The sequence below is a fragment of the Corvus brachyrhynchos genome, unplaced genomic scaffold, assembly GCF_000691975.1.
Source record: "Corvus brachyrhynchos isolate BGI_N302 unplaced genomic scaffold, ASM69197v1 scaffold80, whole genome shotgun sequence".
In the NCBI taxonomy this organism is placed as follows: domain Eukaryota; kingdom Metazoa; phylum Chordata; class Aves; order Passeriformes; family Corvidae; genus Corvus; species Corvus brachyrhynchos.
In genome coordinates this window covers 5036034-5055390 of record NW_008236769.1, presented here as the reverse complement: position 1 = coordinate 5055390, position 19357 = coordinate 5036034, and the positions used below count along the sequence as shown (strand labels likewise).

Sequence of the window (19357 nt, the reverse complement as noted above, 5' to 3'; positions counted from 1 at the left end):
CAAACAGTGAATCCATCCTGACTATTCCTGATCCCTTTGTCATCCATGCAAATAGAGATGGCCTCCAGAGTGAGATACTCCATTACCTTTCAGGGATAGGGGTGATGCTGACTGGCCAGTCATTCCCTGAATTCTCCTTTGAAGACCAGGGTGACATTTGCTTTCTTGCAGTCCTCAGCCACCTCTCCTGATCTCCATGACCTTTCGAAGATGATCATGAGTGGCCTCACTATAGTGTTGGCCAGCTCTCAGCACTCATGGACTAGTTGAGAGTCAGGGGTTGCTGCCACAGGTTCCCTCCCCTTCTACAGACCCCACTAGAAAGTACACTGTCATCACATAATGCTTTGCTGAACAGTGATGACATCTCCCAGGTTTAGTCCACAGTGTACCTGCAGCTCTTTCCATCCTCAGTTGTGTCTCTACCAGTCTGCACAGAAAATACCAGCCAGCAGTCAGTAGAAGCACCTCTGGCTGCACCTTGCCAGCCTCAGGAAGGAAAGTTCTGGAAATAGATACAAGCAAGCCCACTGCGTACATTGTTACCAACAGTCTCAGCCAGCCTCACAAAAATGGCGATCCATCAACCTTTGGGCACAGTCAATGCAGCTTCCCTGAAGGTAAGTTGCTGGATCAGTGGTGTCCTTCTGTAGGCTTCAACTGAGCACTGAACATTCTGCTTCTGGCCCACAGTCAGTGCTAACCACCACCAGCTGACTCCACAGTAAGTCTAAACTCACTGGTGTTTTCTTACTTTACTCTTCAGTTTAGTGTGACCAAGATGGTGCCAAAACTTGCAGTTTATTGTAATCTCCAGCTCTGCCTGCACACCAACTTCCCAGACACCGAGAATCTTGAAAGCTACTATGTCACCATGACTGCTGTTCTAAATAAATACTACTCAAAAAAATTTATCCAATTAGGAAAACAGGTAAAAATTACTTTCTGTATTGTAAGTCCTAAAAATTAGGCAGGAGAAAAGAAAAACCTGTCTGCGTTCTAGAAAAGCAGCCACCTGCCCCTCCTCTGCTGGAGAAAAAAAACAGCCTGCAACTGTGCCACTCATGAGCAGGTGGCCATTGAACTTTACAACTTGCCCTGAGCTACGTTACTCATCCCTCACACAGTGCACACACACTACTCATATACGACTCCTCTCTTCCTAGGACACGTTTCACTCATCACATTATTCTCTGCTCCCTGCCAGTCTCTACTGTCCAGAGAGGAATCTTTTTAACTATCAAAGCAAGGGGGGAAATGTATTGCTGTCTTTCATGTAGTTCAGATGAATGAAACCTGACTTTCTTGGAAGCTGTTTCAAAAATGCAACTTAGCACAGTTATGGGAACCATAAAAACAAACCAAAAGCCCCACACGTACTGGACAGTTACAGCTCTGTAACCATGACAACACCCACCCACCCCAACCTCTGCAGCCTTCTGGCATGGCACTTTATACCTTAAAAGCATAGATATTCAACTGCTGCATACACTTTTTTATTGGTGGGAATGTTTTATTTGAGTACGTCTTTCAAGCCCAAATACAAAACCAAATGCAAAAGGAAGGTGGCAATTTCCCTAATTTTGCAATATAAAGAACGACTTCAGGATGAGAGGAAAGGGGAAGAAAAAAGGATCCTAAAGATGTATAATTGTTACCCAAATGCAAACAATACAATTCAAATTCTCTGCAGAGGTTTATATTGTACTTACGGATTCAAAATTAAAAAAAGAAAGTCACCTAACACAAAATAATTCAGTAAAGTATATTTAAGTGCCAAAATTTGAATAAAGTGGCATTAAAAAAATCTGAAGATTTTCCCATCTTCCCCAAATTATGTAAAATAAAACCCAACACCCTTCAAGCCAAATGAGGTTGTGAGATTGTTACAACACTGTACAGTACACTCATAATTAAGATTTTGAAGTTGTGGGCAGGGTCAGGCTAGTATAACAAGTCTCACTCCAAGGATTGTTAACACAAGATGCGAACTGTAAGTAAAGTGCATGAGAGGAAGCCTGCTCAGCTAAATGAAGTAGACTGAAAGATCAGAAGTCAGCGGTCATTCGCCAGAGCGGCAGCAGGCCCGAAAACCACACTGCAAATTCTGGCATCCACTGGCGGTTTCAGCATGAGGACCTGCACAAAAACAAAAGAAATGTGAAAAGAAGAAAAGGCCACTTACTTAGATTCATAATTCTCATAACCTGGTGATTCAAAAATGTCTCATTTTTTACAATGCACCACACTTCATTCAGCACCGTGAAGTCCGAAACGCTGCCAGTACTATCACGGTGTAAAAACCTCACTTGGAACAGGTATTTTTCAAGAAATTTTTGCTCCATAGCTTAGTCCCATGAAGATAACACATCTAAAATGACACAGAAGTACCATGAGCAACACTAAAAGAGCAACTTTAAGCTTGTCACAGTCAGCTTTCAGAACTGAGCGTTTTTGACAATGCATTTTTAATTCCCATTTTTTAAATTCAGATGATGACATCGTGGCATAACCAAAGAAACCATAACCTCCAAAACTGTGTCTATGATAATAGAAACAGTTTTTTAGTCTGGAAGGTTCTTTTTTTCTCCCTGAACACCTTCATCGTTGGCCAGACTCTCACATACTCTTGACTGGAAATTCGAAAACTAAAGAGAGAATCACCTTAGTATCGCTGCAGTCATCAGAAGCTGTAAGGCTAAAAATGAGCCATTCAGAAAGAAAGAACAAGTTGCAGGCACAGACAGTACAAACCAACACTGTAACTTGACCCACCTCCACTTACCTTCACTTACCCCTTTCATTTAAAATGTTAAAGTGACCATGAGATAAGAAATTATTGTATTTATTCAAACAGGATTTTATTTCCTGCAGCCATATGCCTGCTTTGAGAAACGTTTACACTCAGGTTGGCTGACCTCTGGCACCCAACAGAAACTGGAAGTGGGTTGCCGAGCCAACTCAAGCTGGTAAAGACCTAACCAGGACAACACAAATGTTCCCCATTTGTATAAGAAACAACAAGTATTTCAGGTGTTTTTGATGTATTTAGAAATACCAACAAAATCTTGTAATGAACTAGGGCACCATGCCATGTCTGGCTTTTTTTTCCCCCCTTCAACAGTAAAGTCATAATTCAATTAATTTCCAAGAACCTGGTGTCTTAAAACCAGCTTCCTACTTCATGCCACATACCAGTAAGCAATACTCTATACTGTAATTAAGTTAAGATGCATGAGACTGAATAAAACAAACCTAAAACTATAATGAAGGACAACAGTTATAGTACAGTGAACTTTTCATTGGTCAATAAACTCATTTTCCTTTTCAAATCTTTTCATTCACCTGAACTAAATTTTGATCCTCCACGTCACTTACGAGCTAGAGTTTGAAAGCTTCTTCGTAAGTCCTTTAGAAAGGAGACTCGGTGCTTCTGAACAGCTGGTTTAGCAGAGCATGTTCTGTGCAGCAGCATTTTCCAAGTCGTAGCTGACCTTCCCCAGCATTGCCACAGCTACGCAGCACAGCAGCGATTCTGAAGCAACTGTCACATTTCTAGCAAACTGCTTGTTGACAAAATGTACAGAACCACAGCATCCCAAGGAACGGAATACTCAGTATAATTCAGTATTGGTTTCCATCCTTTTCTTGCTCATTTTAAGGATGCTATTCCTCATGCTCCTAACTGGAACATACAGACTTCTAGGTCCGACCAATGCTCCATCTAGCACTACCTTCACCACTGGCAACAGCAAATGTTATCTAGGGACGTGATATAAACCTATCATGCACACCTTTTGTGGTTTTCCAGCAACCCCAACTACTGCAGCAGGGACACTGAAATCCATTTCCTTCAGTATTTGTTTACGGCTCAGTTGTGCATGTGGGTTTTTTAACCTCTTTCTAAACCTCTTGACACTAACTCCTTCCACAATTCCCCACAGGAGCAAGTTCCAGAAGCTCACTACACTGTGCAACTACTTTAAATCACCTACAGCTTCATCCAATGCCCATGAACTCTAATACTGCAAAATTTGGAGAATTATCACTGCACATTCGCCTCATCTACTGCTTTCCCAGTTCTGTAAACAGTCATGCCCTTTTCAGCCATCTCATTCCCAGATTGAAACATTCCAGCCTTTTGTGTTCAGTTCCCTAACTTTTTAGTAGGCCTCTTCTGTATCTTCTGTAACTCCGTTACATACTCTCCTCAGGATGGGGAGACCAAACCCGCATGCAGTGCTCCACAAGTGAGTGCCCCAAGGCTTCCAGGACCATGCACAGCACCCTCTATCTTGCTCTCACCACCCTGACGATGGTAACATTGGTGGCTTTTTTGGCTGCTGCTGCAAATAGGAAAGATCTCAGAATTAGCACCAACAGCTCTCTGAAATCATTATCTCCACACTGCAACTGCCAGCTCTGAATTCAGTTTCATAAAATCACAGTTTGATCATTCCCAACCACCCAGACCTTTAACCACACATAACGGCTGTAGTGAGGCTTCTTAGCAGTCCTTCTGGAAATCATCAGCATCAGTATCATTACTTGAAGACCACACAGCAGCACTCAAAAACTTGGAAATTACTGTGTGCATTTCTTACACCACAACACAAGGGAAATGCTGAGTAAGACCGATCTCACCACATAACTCTTGGGAGGGGAACAGGGAGAAAGCTGTCACCCCTCAGGTTCCTCCCCTGAACAGTGACCATTAAGCCCTTCCCTTTCTTCCTATCCTTTAGTTAGCTTTCAGTTTTTAAATTTAAACCACTCTTCCAGCAACTTAAGATCCCAAAAACTTGGATATTTCTGAGTAAATTGGATCATCTGAAAAGCTTATATGTTCATTTCCCAATTTATTAGGCACTGACTTACAAATGACATTAAGCATATGACAGTGAAATTTCACCCTTCTTCCTACACTGCATTTCTTGCCCCATGTCTAATCCTCACACCATCACTAACTTTCATTTATAGCCTGTGATAAAGAATTCTGATAAAATGAAATATTCAGGGTTCAAGGACATCTTCTGAAATCTGCCCTCCCCTGTATTCTTTCTTAGCATATACAGGTAATTCCCATAATCTGGAGGGTATTTTATGCTCTTATTATAACAAGGTAGTAAGTGTCATTAATGGTTGTTTTAACAGGAAGGCTGTCAGTTGATCTCCTCCATCACAGGTCATTTATCTCCTCTATAAAAGCCCTAGTGCTCCTTAGTTTGTTCTTTTTTACATTTGATACAGACAGCAAAATTCAAATGCTGGGTTTGTTTCCCTGACTTTATTTACTACCACTGACCTTTGGCTACACCTCTTTGGCTTCGTAACCTCTGACCTCCCCAGTCTTTGCTATTGACCTCATTTGGACTAGACTTTGTTTTTGAATTCTCTCTAAGTTCAAATGGCCTCTTTAATCTTGCCAAAAACACTGTCTTCTGTTTCCTTTGGAATCTCTATAGGAGGTCTCCAATTCCTCTCACCTCACTGATGCATTAGGTTAAGCCATCTGGTCAACTGCATAACTTTCATATTGTCCAGTGTGATGATCATTTCAACCTAACAGTGAGGATGAATCACAGAATGGTTTGGGTTGGAAAGGACCTTTAAAGGTCATCTTGTTCCAACCCCCTTGCAATAATCAGGGACATCTTCAGCTAGGTTGCTCAGAGTGCCTTTCAGCCCGAAGCCAAATGCATCCAGGGATAGGTCTTGCACAACCTTTCTGGGCAACCTGTTCCACTATCTCCCATTTGCATTTTGCCCACTACTGCTTTTGGCACAGCCCAGTTAGCAATGCACTGTGTATCTACGAGGACACTGCTCCACACAGCAATTCCGCACACTGCATGTGTTTTGAGGACCAGCTGATGATTTTGACTGAACTTTGACAGTTTTGATGGGCAGGTAGAGCAAGAAACCAGTGGCTGTTTGCAGTGTCAGGTTCTGGCTCCTGTAATAAGACATCTTGACAGGGATGATGAGCCAGTTACCATCACTGCTGGACTTAACAAGGAGCCCAAAATGTAGCCTTTTAAAACAACATGTGACAGAAGTGTGGGGAAGGAACAGCACATGCAGTGGATCATCCAGAGAACTGTATTTCACAAGGGTCCCTCTGACTGTGAAGGCTTAGTAAGTGCTACCAGTGAAGTGCTAAATGAAATGTGTTTTGGGTTCACCTGGGAAAGCAAAGTTAATCAGATTCTCATCTAACCTGCCACAGTCTATGTTACTGATTTAGTTACTTCTAAACTGGATTATTGTAATGCTCTTTACATGCATATCTGATTACTCAGATGCTTAGTGGACTCAGAATAGAGGTGAGGTCTGTTTACTTGTGGTGAACGTTTAAACACGTTTGGTACTGTAAGAGAGGAGCAGAGCTATTTGATTACTCCATTTTGTTACATGTACTAGCAGAACAAAAATTAGTCAAAATTCCCTAGGAAGAAGTTTGGCATTCCACCAAGAATACATGACAACACAGACCAAGACTATGGTAAAAGAACCACTCCTGCCAGGGCAACTGGCTGCCACCATCATACCATATCCTTTCAGAGATTTGTGAGTACATTGGTAATCTGTAGAATTTAGACTGAGACCTAACTCTTAGAATACCGTGTTCCCACGTAAGTCTGCATGCAGTAGTCCACACATCTTAAAAGAACTTGCAAAGTCTTGGCTCCACTGCTGAAAGACAGATCAACTATGACCAGTGGGACTCTAAATGCCAGAAGACTGAATCATTAGAATCACAACTTTATTTCATTAATGCCCTATTTCTTTAATTACAGCATCTGAGGACTACATAATTAAAAAAAAAAAACTAGAAACTGAATCATACTTAAATGCTGCAAAGAGCTACTGCTGCAGAAATTACAGAGCCCCATTTTTCTAATCCCAAAGCTGAAAGCACTCCAGGCTTTGAAACTAAGAATACAGTCAGAAGAATGGACACAGCTGTTCAAAACAGCCTTAGGAAAACAAGAACTCAGTGGCAAGATGTAACTCGAACATTAAACTCTTCTTGCTGAGTTCAGTGTGATCCACAACCAAATTTGTTCTAGACAAATTACATCAGCCATTAGAAGGGATGCATATTGACAGATTTGTTTTCAGCTGCAGTTGAAGGTTATCTAACTCCAGCATTGTGAAAAACAGAAGAGATCCTAAGTATGCAAACCCAAAACTGAAGTCTAACTAACAGTAAACAAACAGAAAATAGATCTGAAGTATGTGCAAATTCATGGTTTCTGGCCATAAAAACTGTACCATGTTACTGGTGTGCAATAGCAGTCAGATTCAGACCCAACTACCTCACCACAGCTGCTCTACACCTTTCTAGTCTTGCTCTACTAAAAAGACAGAACAGCAGCTGTTGAAAACATAAAAACTGCAACCAGCGTGCCTACCTATGTTGTGCAACACATGCATCAAGCCCTCCACAAAGAAATTCCAATGAAGCTGGCTTGTGTGTGAACAATCCCATCAGGCTCAGTGTTTATAGAAAAAAAAAAATCTGAAAATAAACCACAGGTAAAAGTAAAGCCCCCTATTCCTTAGCAGATGACAAAGTTGTATCTTTATTATTCATGGATGGCTAAATTCCATGCTGTTGGCTCCATTTTTTTTTCTGCAAGACCGGTAAGTTTTCCAACCTCTGATCCCAAAATACACCTACTTCCCTGAAAACAATCACTGATAAGCTGGTTGGCAAAGAGAATTATGATATTATTTTGTACATGCTAACAGATCAGTAAGCTTTGTACAGCAGTTAGTAATACAATCTAAAAATGGCTTCAGATATGGATTGGTTTAAATGAAACAGCTATTGCTTTCCCTAGTTACTTTAGAAATGCCAAATGATACAGAAACAAACAGCTGTTGTAGGAATCCTGCTGCCCACAGAATGGGATAAGGCATCAGTTTCACACTGAATAGCCCTATCACAATGAAGTTTGAAAATATAAGGAACGAAATCCAGATAAAACTGCAGGGGATTAATTTATAAAGGCTATTTTCCATAAAGCCATAACTTCTGAGATGACACTATTTCTCAACATATGTAAGAAGTCAGACCATTACAGCCTCACTGTCCTGTGCATTTCTCTCTACTGGAGTAGCTGTTGATCCAAAGGCATGCATGATGCTTTAGAGAACCAAGCAGAACCAGCAGGCAGTAGAAGGAAGGAAATAAACAGGAAGAGGATCAGACAACTTTACAGAATAATTCAAAAATATTCTGTTTAAATAATCTCTTGAGAATACTATGGAACAGCCAAGCTTTAAAGTGATGGACTCACACACAGCTTTGGGCATTGTAAACTAATACAAAGACCTTATGGTGTATTTTATAGGGACAAAATGAAAACCAGAAATGTCTGAGGACAAATTATGTCTAGTATTACAGACAGAAGTATAAGCAGAGGATCTTGCAAGCAATCAGACGTAAAAGGAAAAGGCTTCTAACTGGTCTTTGAAGACATCTTTAAAACTCAACAAAATGCAGGTAAGAGTCAGTGAAGGATTTTAAAAAGAGAACCTTAAAATTTTCAGGTGGAAATGAAAGACAACAGAAAATAGCTTTTTAAATGCTGTAGTCCAGATGGAATGGAAGGAAGTAACAAAAAGCAAATGTCTCAAAAGAAAAAAAAAAAGCGTCAATAAAGTGCAAAAATTATAGAAACAAAATATGACTTAATACTTTCACTTCTAATATTATAATCCAATCCAAGCGCACCATCTTTTATCAATTTCAATGGATTGATATCCAAATATCAGTACATATTTACTTGCAGTACCCAAGCTCTGGCAGCTGGTACCCAGGCTGGAGCTGCATCTCAATACGGATGCAAATTATTCAGCTGGACACCACAAACTTCCAGGTAATACAATTTTGTTTTACACACAATTAGCTTGCACAATCCTCTGAACTCAGTTATTATCCTTTTTTTCCCTTGCCTTCTGTTGCACTTACCTGTTTTAAATTCACACATGGAATACAAGTCACACTATGGTTCCCATCTCTAATGCTAGGAATGCTTATTGGACCTAACGTAACAGACTGAATTTCAGTGTGGTAAACACTGAAAAGACTCACACCATGAACAGATCTTATGCATTTATCCAGATCCTTCTCCAACTTAGATCCATCCCTAAGTTACTCACTCAAGCAAAACCAGAAAAAAAGCTGAATTATATTTTCCATAAGGATACGTGATGGTAGGATCAAAAATATCCTATACCAAAACTAGTGCAATAGGGGAGGTTTGCATGACAAAACACACATCACTTGTTTCCCAAAAATCCCTACTTTGGTACCAACCTAATGAAGCCTCTGTCTGAGGTTATGACCATACTGAAAACATACAACTGCATGGTTTACAGTGCAGATAGGAACAGGACAAGTGTGTATTAGCAGCTATATGGAGACTTACTTTCTACCACTATTAGTTATGCTAAACTAAGTTAAGAGATACAGGCACTAAAAATGCTTTCCTATGTAATACAGAACTGTAGTAGTGTCATGCCAAAAAAAAACCCCCAAAAAATGAGGAAAACCTGATTTAACAGTTATCATTTTGTAATTAATCTGTGAAACACAGTGCTGCACAGACATTTAAAAAAAGGTGTGGTTTTGGTGTTTTTTGTTTTTTGGTTTTTTTTTTTTCAAAAAATCCTTACACCAAACATCACTCCCCAGAAAAGCATCGCATCTTCATAAAAAGACATTACCGTTAATGTTGTCACAGTAGTAAAAGTGTTCATCTTTTAGAGAGGGGCATGCAGAAACTAACTCCTGCAGGCCTGCACCAGTTACAGTGAGACACCCCGAGAGGTTCAGGTGTTCCAGATGCGGCAGTCCTCCTCCCAGAGTCAGTGCCCTGTGGACACACAGAAGAGACGCGTTAGGAGCCCGCACGGCGCGGCACTGGCAAGCGCCCCACTGCATCACCCTGTCACAGACCCACTGCACCTCATACAACAAACACAGCTCTAACGAACCACAGAGTTTTAAACCTGGCAGTTCCAGACCCTCTTTTAAAGGGGGATCACCCCTGAAGCCATCCAAGAGACCTGGAAAATCAACAGATTTCTACATAAACTAACAATTCCTGTAGACAGACTTTAAGCGGGAAACGACCTTTTTTATGGATGACACCAGAGATGACCAACTATTTCAAAGAACTACAAAGCCATTCTTCAAAATACCACTGATTTTGGCAGCTCTTCCAAGGTGACGTATATTCCTCATCTCACGCTAAAACATGACACTCCCAAGTTTGGTGCATTATGCTTCCCAAAGTTTGACTCTTTTTTTTCTTAAACTTACTTTGGTCTCCAAATTTGTGTTTTCCTAGGACTGACAGCAGAGCTTCTCTCTGCCAACGCACCATCTTATTATTCAGATGGAATTCTCTAGCTTTCTTCTGAGTGCTAGACAATTTGGCTGCTGCTGCAACAGGCACACAGATGTACTGCACCTGAGCAATTACTCCATGTGACCCTGCTCGCTTCTCTGTGAGCTCAGAGAAGCCAGCCCAAGTTCAAGCAGAAACAAGCTCACTCACCTGAAAAAAACCACCAGGCTTGAATCACCAAACTGCAGATTCAAGCCAGGACATAAAACTGAAGATGCCTTCAGAGCATCACTGTACAAGTTTCTCTTGTCAGCAGGCAGAAGTAGAACTGCTGGCCACAAAACCAGCTATTAGGTAACAACTTCTATGAAATAAATGAACTGGTATGTGTTTCTGTTAGGGGGTTTCACTCCCTTTCCTCAGGGACTCCAGGTACTCTTGTGACTACAAGAAGCACTTGTTGCAACACACTCTCAGCTCCTAAATACTTTCACCCAAAAAGCACCAATGGGATATCAACAACACAACTAAACCCTTGCCATGGCTCAGTGACCAAATCTCCCTTTGCTCCCACATTACTGAGTCATGCAAAACCAAACCAGTACTAAAATAAAATACACACAGCACAACCTCATCAGCACCTAACAAAACTCATCAGGACAAGTCCACTGCAACAATCCAAGAGAAACAAGCACCTGCACAAAGCCCAGATATCTGAACCACACCCTGAGGAACAGTAACACTGGTGAGTTAAAGTGTCAGAAAAACCAAAGGAGACATCTGAACAGCTGGTACACGTGAACATCAAATGGGGACAAAACCTCAGGAGAGAAAAATCAATGCCAGCAGCACCTCACACTATTCCTCAGTTTACTACAGCAAAGAGCACAGGTATGCATGAAGTATTCCCACTCCAAGAAGCTTTAATTAGTCTTAAATGCTGCAGCACACCTGAGCAGGAGGCTGCAAGTACCTCAGCCTCATCCCATTTTCATATGAAGTAGTAACTACATTTTTCTGACAATACAAAGTATCAGTGGCAAATAGCAAACAGAAAATTCTGTAACTCATGAAGCCATCTCAGTGTTCAAGTCAAACATTTTTTTCTCCTCCTTTAACTGTTATATGGGGTCATATTTAACATGTTGTTCTGCACATACAGAATCATCATAGAATCATTTGGGCCGGAAGACTTGATATAATCACATCCAACCGTTAACCCAGCACTGCCAAATCCACCACTAAACTACATCACCAAGTGTCACATCCTTTAAATACCTCCAGGTATGCCGCTTCCCATGGCAGCCTCTTCCAATGCTTGAAAACCCTTTCAGTGAAGAAATTTTTCCTAATGGCCAATCTAAACATCCTCTGATGCAACTTGAGGCCATTTCCTCCTGTTACATGAGGGAAGAGACTGACCCCCATTGGGCTATAAAACCACCTGAAAGGGGGGCTGAAGAGTGGGAAGATCTCCCCTGAGCCTCCTTTTCTCCAGGCTGAGCCTGCCCAGCTCCCTCAGCCACTCCTTACCAGACCTGTGTTCCAGACCCTTCCCCAGCTCTACTGCCCTTCTCTGGGTATAGTCCACTGCCTCAATGTCTTTCTTGCAGTGAGGGGCCCAAAACTGAACAGAGGATTTGAGGCGTGGCCCAAGAACTGCCCTGGTGCTGCTGGGCACACTACTGCTGATACAGGCCAGGTGCCACCTGGGCACACACTGGCTCATGTTCAGTCACTGTCAAACAACACCCCCAAGTCCTTTTTCACCAGGCAGCTTTCCAACCACTCTGTCCCCAGCCTGTAGCACTGGGGTTGTTGTCACCCAAGGGCAGGACCTGGCACTTCATCTCATTGAACAGACAATTGGCCTCAGCCCATTGAGGCAGCCTGTCCATAAATTATGTCATTATCCAGACAGGTTAATCAAGATGCTACTCCAGTTTTACAAAGTTTCAAGCATATTGGCAGGCATTATGAAAAAACTGGTGAATCAACACAATTTCTTAACAAGAAATCACTAAAGCTCAAATCTAAAAGCATTAATACTGTCTGGAACAACAAATTCACAATAATACTTCAGAAGATAGATATAAAAGATTTTACTGTTATCTCTGAAAGAAAAGCCAGAAGAAGTTTTCAAGTCTAGTACTGTAACTAAGAAGCACTTAAAACTTACCAAAGTTTCTTCAATAAAAATGTTTCCACTGAAATGAGGCAGAGTCATTCCAGAATGGCCCAACAAATAAAACCAGAAAAAACATCCTGCAGCAAAATAGCTTGAAAATGTCTCCTCACCTGAGAGCACGGTCTGTTATCTGGTAACAGCCTGACAGACTGAGAAACTGAAGAACTCGTGCAGTCTCTTCATCTGTTTTTTCACTCCCAGAGTACACAGAGTCTTTTTTCTCTGACTGCTTAGTCCTTATTGGTTTTTTACACAGTGCAGAGGACTCTGGAAGTGCTCGAATAGTTCTTAGTCCTGTCCCAGCACAACAAAACGAGTGACCGCAGTAAATCAAGTCAGTAGAAGCACAGTGCTGCTGCCACCCTCTAGTCCTTAATCCATAAATGTCTCTACTGTAGCACGATGCAGAACAATTAATATGGGATGTTGGTTCCATAAGACAAAATCCTTCAACATTTCTGTGTCTCCACTCTGCAGCATCTTCAATGTCAGCTAAATCATCTGCATCTAGCATCCACACATAAGCAGAATTGAAGTTTTCTGAGCCATCAGGTTTAGTCCAGTGCTGCTCACCATCTCCTCCTTGAATGAGGTTTTCATTGCTGACTTCATGCAAACAATTATATTTCTGGTTGGACTGCAGAGTAATCTCTCTGTTTTTCCACAAAGTCTTAGCGTTCCTGTTTCTGCAGCTTTTCAGAACACCTCTGTTATGATGGGTTGATATGATACCCAGTGCTCTGGAAATCCTCTCTATAGCCACATCTGTAATTTTTTCACATCCAGACAGATCAAGGTGGCGTAGATTTTGACAATACCCAACCGAACACCAACTGAAATCAGGGGAAAAAAAGAAGTGGTTTGGTTTGTTGGTGGTTCAGGTTTTTTGTGTTTTTGCTCAGAAATAGCTGTTAAGGCTAAATATATGAAAGAACATTTCACAAGTAAATTCACAAGTATTAATTCACATAATATTCAAAGAAGCTACCCCAGACAGATTAGATTTGATACTCCAAGTGCTCTATATATGCCTAGAAAAATCATGTCTAGAGAAATGTGAAATCATTCATGAATCAGTAACAATTTGTATTTCTCCATATACTGAGACTTAAAAGAAATCCGACTTTGCTATAAACTGAACAAATGTTTTAATAATAGATCAGATTGGAAGCACCAAATACGTAACATTTTCAAAAAGCAACCGCATTACACTCAACAGAAGCTACCAAGAGACATCTGAGTTACTAAACAGTTAACTTCTCAAAAGGCTGAAAATACTGAACCGGCAAATTTCACCCACACCCACCCCCCCAAAAAATGTATCTGAGATTCAATATTCAGTTCGAAGTATTGCAAGAGTTGTAATTTCTAGTATTTTGAGTTTCTCAAGCTTAGCAGTTTACACATACTGAAATGCCAGTGTACTTAGATCATATGTCCTCCTGTCCTTTCCTATTTCTCTCAGGAATTCTAGATGGAGTCCTGAAACAGCTCCTGCATACAATATTAATTATTCCATCATTAATTAGAAAACAAACTTTTTCATTTTAACAAGAGGTTACTCCCTCAGTCTTATCTTTTTCAAGTGAAATAGAAATTTTATCTACAGTAATATTTTTACATTATTACCTATAAAAGTATATAAGGGATTTAACTGATCTTTACCTATCCATAGTTAATGTTACCATCATTTACTTTCTGTAAGTAATTATCTATATTTAGAGCAAGACAAACTCATTTTCTGAGTTACAAATTGGAGTGTTGTAAATACAGATATATGAGGAGTGGTAAATAAGGTAAATTTTACTAGATACTGACAAAATCTCACAAAGATTCATTTCTGAGCCCTGGAAATTCTATAAAGCTTTTATTTCAAATAAACTTCTTGTACAAGCTGAAGAGTGTTGCTACCAGCATCCATGCTGGCAAGATTTTCTGCGGTGTTCACACTCCCTAAGAGCACCACATGATGTAAATGCAGAACACTGAAATACCTGCTGAGTTTCAATACCACAGTAGGACCCATTGGTGCAGGCTCTGCATCCACACACCATCCCACTGACATCAAGGACATTCCTGCAAGCCTCAGTAAAACTCAGGAATCCACAGTCAATATACCTAAGCCTTAGAGCTTTGCCTACTGCTTGATTTGAGTGTCTGAAATAGCAGTATTCCACACCCTACCAGCTGTAGCAGACCAAGGAACTTCCTTAACTGAGCAACTCCATAAAAATCTATGGACAAGTTGTTAATACCACAGCAAAACACAACTATTGTTATGGATAGCTACACACTGATAGGTAAAAAGCATCCAATAGTGAAGACAGAGAATTTTAAAAGGCCACTACAAAGTTACCTGTTTCACTTGGTATTTCAATGACTTGTTACTCTGGTTTAGTTCTTAGTCATAAGTCACATGGGAGTTCTCAACCTGAGTTCTCTTTCTTTCGTTATTTGGCAATGGACTAAGAAATGTTTGAATGTTTCCCCCCCCCACTTAAAAAGCTGGATTTAAAGGAAACAACAATTATCTAACCTTTCAAATACAGAGTCTGAAACATCAGTTTGAGTGAGATCCAAATATTCCAAGTTGGGGCAAAGCTCCAAGATCTGTCTAACCTGAAAAAAGAAAGGAAAAGAATCAGTAAAGTTACAAGTCAGTAAGGTTGCACACAGTGTCTAGAGACAACCTGCAAATTAATACTCTTTTAGATTGCAACCCACTTACACTACCCAAGCACGTCAGTTATTAATTAAAGATTGCATAGCCACAATTATTAAATGCAAGTTTCAAATTACACACCATTTTGCTGGACACTGCAGAACTGTAGGCCAATACCAGTGTCTTCACTGAGGAGCCTACAACCGGGAGGACATGATGAATTAGGCCATGAAGTAAACGTTTTTCCATTTGTGCTATATTAATGGCAAGTGAATCTTCAGCTGCTTCTTCTGCAAATAAAGCCAGAGAGAAACACTTAAAAACATTAAAGGACTTGGAAAAATATTTACTACATATTATGTAGTGCACAGGGCTGCCCCGGGCAGCTGTTTCCACCAACTTGTTTTAGGTATCAAAATACTACCTCACAGGGCATTTCATATATATATACGTATATATAAATGTATGTATCTGTGATTTTACAGCTTAAGACAAATTTTATGTCAAGCCTAGGAGTGGATGCAAGATGATTCAAACTTTCTGAAGAGATGAAGCCTAGCCTTTACCTCCAGACACATCCCTGTAACTCCTCTACCTGCCCTCATGTTTGCTCTTTCCTAGACAAATTAATTCCAGTCATTAAAATCAGATGCCTGCTTCTCTCCTGCCAACCCCCATCCCCCTTTTTTTCCACTCAACTTGTTCCTTATAGCTATGGCATCTTCAGGAAAAAAATAACCAATACACCAAAATCAATTTTACCTACCAGATTCATCTATGTCAGCATCTTCATCCCACTCCTGGAAAGCACGACTTTCATCTTTTCTATTTTTCACCCATTCCTCATCAGGTTCAGTCTCAGTATCTGCTGCAGGACCACTATACCAATCACCTACTCACCACCACCCCCCCAAAAAAAAGAAGGAAAAAAAGTTAATAAAAATTTTTCAGCGCAGCAGAAACCAGCACTGATAACTTTTCAGTATACTGTGACCTAATTTAAGAGACATAAATGAATTCTGAATTCATCTCAACTAAGGCTGGACTAAACCTTAACACAATTCTTTGTCTGAGCTTAATCCTTAAGCTTCAAAAGATTCTTGCAACGGTTTCAGTACCATCCCAGAACTCATAGCCTATTATGCCTCTCTGAGATACACCTGCTGTCCTTATTAACTTAGTAGAGACCAATATAATCACAAAAATAAGTTAAAATCATGGAATACTTGAACTGTCTAGGTGCTCAAGTTCTTTCTGGTAAATAAATTAATCACCAGCTTTTAGTGTTAATACTTGGTTGCAGACATCTCTCTTTTCCTCTGGAATATCACAAATAAACAGTTAACCAGCCTGGTTTTAGTCCCTGCACATGACAACTCCGAGATCGCAAAAACCGAATTCCGTAGGTACCCTACTTAAGTACTACACAGTACTTGACAACATACATATGACTCAAATCAATACACAACCATTTTTCAGAACATCTGGATGAACGAGAAGATCAGCAACAGCTCTGCTGTTTTAGCTGGTGGAGCACACCCTCCCCCTGAAGGTTACTGCACAGTCACTAATTTACTTCTAGTTTGGGTATATTGCAGTGCTGGGCTCAGGATAAGCAGCTCTGCTGCCTCCCTCGATGTAGACATGCTGAAAAACAAACCACCTTATTCTACTACCTCACAGGGGGGAACCCTACTCCTCCTAAAGCAAGAGCAACTTCTGTTGAGTAGTATCTAAAAGAACAAGGTTTCTTATATGAATAACACAATGACAATGAAATCCTAACATTGTCAACTGTGGCATAAAAGTGTTTGGTAACATTTCTCATTGTCTTTAATATCTTCATATTACATAAGAAGCCTCAGAAGCCTTCTGGGTACTAGGAGGGGAAAAAAAGTTAAAAATTTAACTAAGCCTACATAAAACTACAGTTCTTTTCCCCTCCCTGTGGCAGTTAATCCCACCTGAGAAGCTTCCATCCAGTTTAGAGCACTTCTGCACAAACAACTTTAGTAGTACAAACAGTATGTCATGAGACCAGATTCCTGTTGTGCCAAACCAGGTTTGAAGCACTTATTTTAAGCAGTTGCCAATTATCTTTTTTTGGTGTGTGTGCAGCACTGAATTATCAAGACAATGATGTTTCAAATGAAAATTTAAGAATTTGAATTTTGAAGCCTCTCTACTCAGTCTTTGGAAGCTCTGGAACCAAACTACTGTTTTCAGGAAGATTTACCCAAACAAAAAGAAGTAATTCAGACCAGAAAGTTATTTGATTCCTCTCTACCTTGTACAAATTTTAGAAGCCATTAAGGTTTGGCCAGAAAGATGTTTTTAGTTTTTATGTATCTCTAAAGCTAAGTTATATAAACACAGCTTTCTCTCTTAAAATCTTAAAGGCATACAAAAACTTATTAAACAGCACAGTTTCTCCTTTTACTGAACTACACTGATGTGGCAGCATTGTGAAGCCTGCAGTGCCATACTCCAGTGATTCTTTAATACTCACATAAATATGGACATAAAGCTACAAACAAATACACTCTGATGACTTGCAACTGGCCTCATTGGAATAGAGAGTATTTTGTCTTTTGAACAGGTACTTTTGCAAAAGTCACACTTCTCAATAGGAAATTCTAATTAACAGGAGAGTTTGAGGGGAAAAAAGTTATAAAAAAACACTTACTGCAGAAGAAGTTATTGAAGTAATATACCTAAAGAATCAATACTAAAACTAAAGATTCATTCCATTTTCTTTGAAGCTTGAATATAAAAAGACTAGATTGTGAGAGAACATTAGAACTCCACTAATTTTAAACTTCCTTCCTGCAGTTATGCATTTTATTTCTACCTAGTAACCCAAGAAAATTATTTTACTATAGGTGTAACAGCAGCATTTATAATTCAAAACTCCTTAGATTCTTAAATAATTCAGATATTGTATAAGTGAACATAGTATTAGCATTCATACAAGCAAAAAATGGGGGGTTTTACCTCAGTAAAACTAGGTAACTGGATACAAAATCTACTCATGAGTTTCAACCAAGACAACTTCTAGTTTCTAACTTCTACAAGATGGAAGTATGTTTTAGAGATTTTTAACATTTAATCAAGTTTCAGGACACTACCCTTGTCAGAAGGGTACACCTCACATGCTCAGCTGTCAGGCTCACTGTATATGACAACCTATACTAAAACACTCTTTTTTAGAGGCTCAAAAATTCTGATAATTGATGTGCTTTCAAAGGAGCTAAATGGAACTTACCTCTGGCCCAGCGAACAGGGTAAAGATGTTTCCACAGAGATCCAGTTTTAGCCAACTGTGACCATTCAGTGCTTACTTGACTACACTGACATAACTCTTGGGGGTTAAGGTAACTGAAAATGGTCACCATTACTTCAGGAGGGAGATTAGTAATATTTGTGGTGTGCCCTGTTATTTCGGTTTCTGAAATACAGAAAGTGTGTGTTAAGTGAAGCACAGCCTCACAGCTTTAATAACAGTAGTGGAACTCCCATTTTGATGAGAACAATGAAAAGAACGTGTCTGAAAAAATTTTAACGGCTGTTAAAGATAGGTAATAGTTTGGCTTTAAAAGGCTTTCACTGTAACAACACCTTGAATAACAACAACAACAAACCAGCTCGGTTTTCTGTTTCCCACTTTCTCATCTGGCTCATTCATTCAAAAAAAAAGGAAATTAATGCTACTCAACTACAGAAAGATGAAAGCATTACCTGCTATAAATGAAATGCTTTAAGAAAAATGCCTTCTGTTGCAGATGGTATCTGTACCTGGTTTGCCATATTCCCAGGAAATAGTACTAGCACGTGGAACCTACCAGCTGGGACCACTCTCGCTGGAAGCGCTCAGCCTCTTGACTGGGACATGGAAAAGTTCATGCTCAACTCCTTGCAGCTGTCTTGAATTTTATTTCTAGCTTTAGCTACTAGCATTGATAATTTTAACTTCTGAATGGTGATGAGCCATTCAGGTTGCAAAGTAATACTAAGTACTAGATTAGAGACTAAAATTTGACCACTGTAATTAATACTTCAACAGACAGCAGTAGGAACTATTCCAATAGCTCTCCCTAAATGCCATACTGCAAAGAGAGCTGCCAACTATATAAAATAAGA

At 40.0% G+C, this 19357-nt stretch overlaps 1 protein-coding gene across 2 annotated transcripts in view; it reads right to left on the bottom strand.

The window, feature by feature from the left end:
* Positions 1-1489: 1489 nt before the first annotated feature.
* FBXL5 (F-box and leucine rich repeat protein 5) overlaps positions 1490-19357 on the bottom strand; it is a 33312-nt gene continuing 15444 nt past the window's right edge. Inside the window, exons 5-11 of one of the 2 annotated variants that reach the window (XM_008645042.2) lie at positions 18483-18665; positions 15984-16109; positions 15359-15507; positions 15092-15174; positions 12666-13388; positions 9742-9890; positions 1490-2139 (exon numbers count right to left, since the gene is read on the bottom strand). In XM_008645042.2, the coding sequence (XP_008643264.1) occupies positions 2063-2139; positions 9742-9890; positions 12666-13388; positions 15092-15174; positions 15359-15507; positions 15984-16109; positions 18483-18665 (1490 nt within the window). In that variant the 3' untranslated portion in view covers positions 1490-2062. The remainder of the gene's footprint in view (positions 2140-9741; positions 9891-12665; positions 13389-15091; positions 15175-15358; positions 15508-15983; positions 16110-18482; positions 18666-19357) is intronic. The other variant, XM_017727608.1, reaches the window with a different exon arrangement.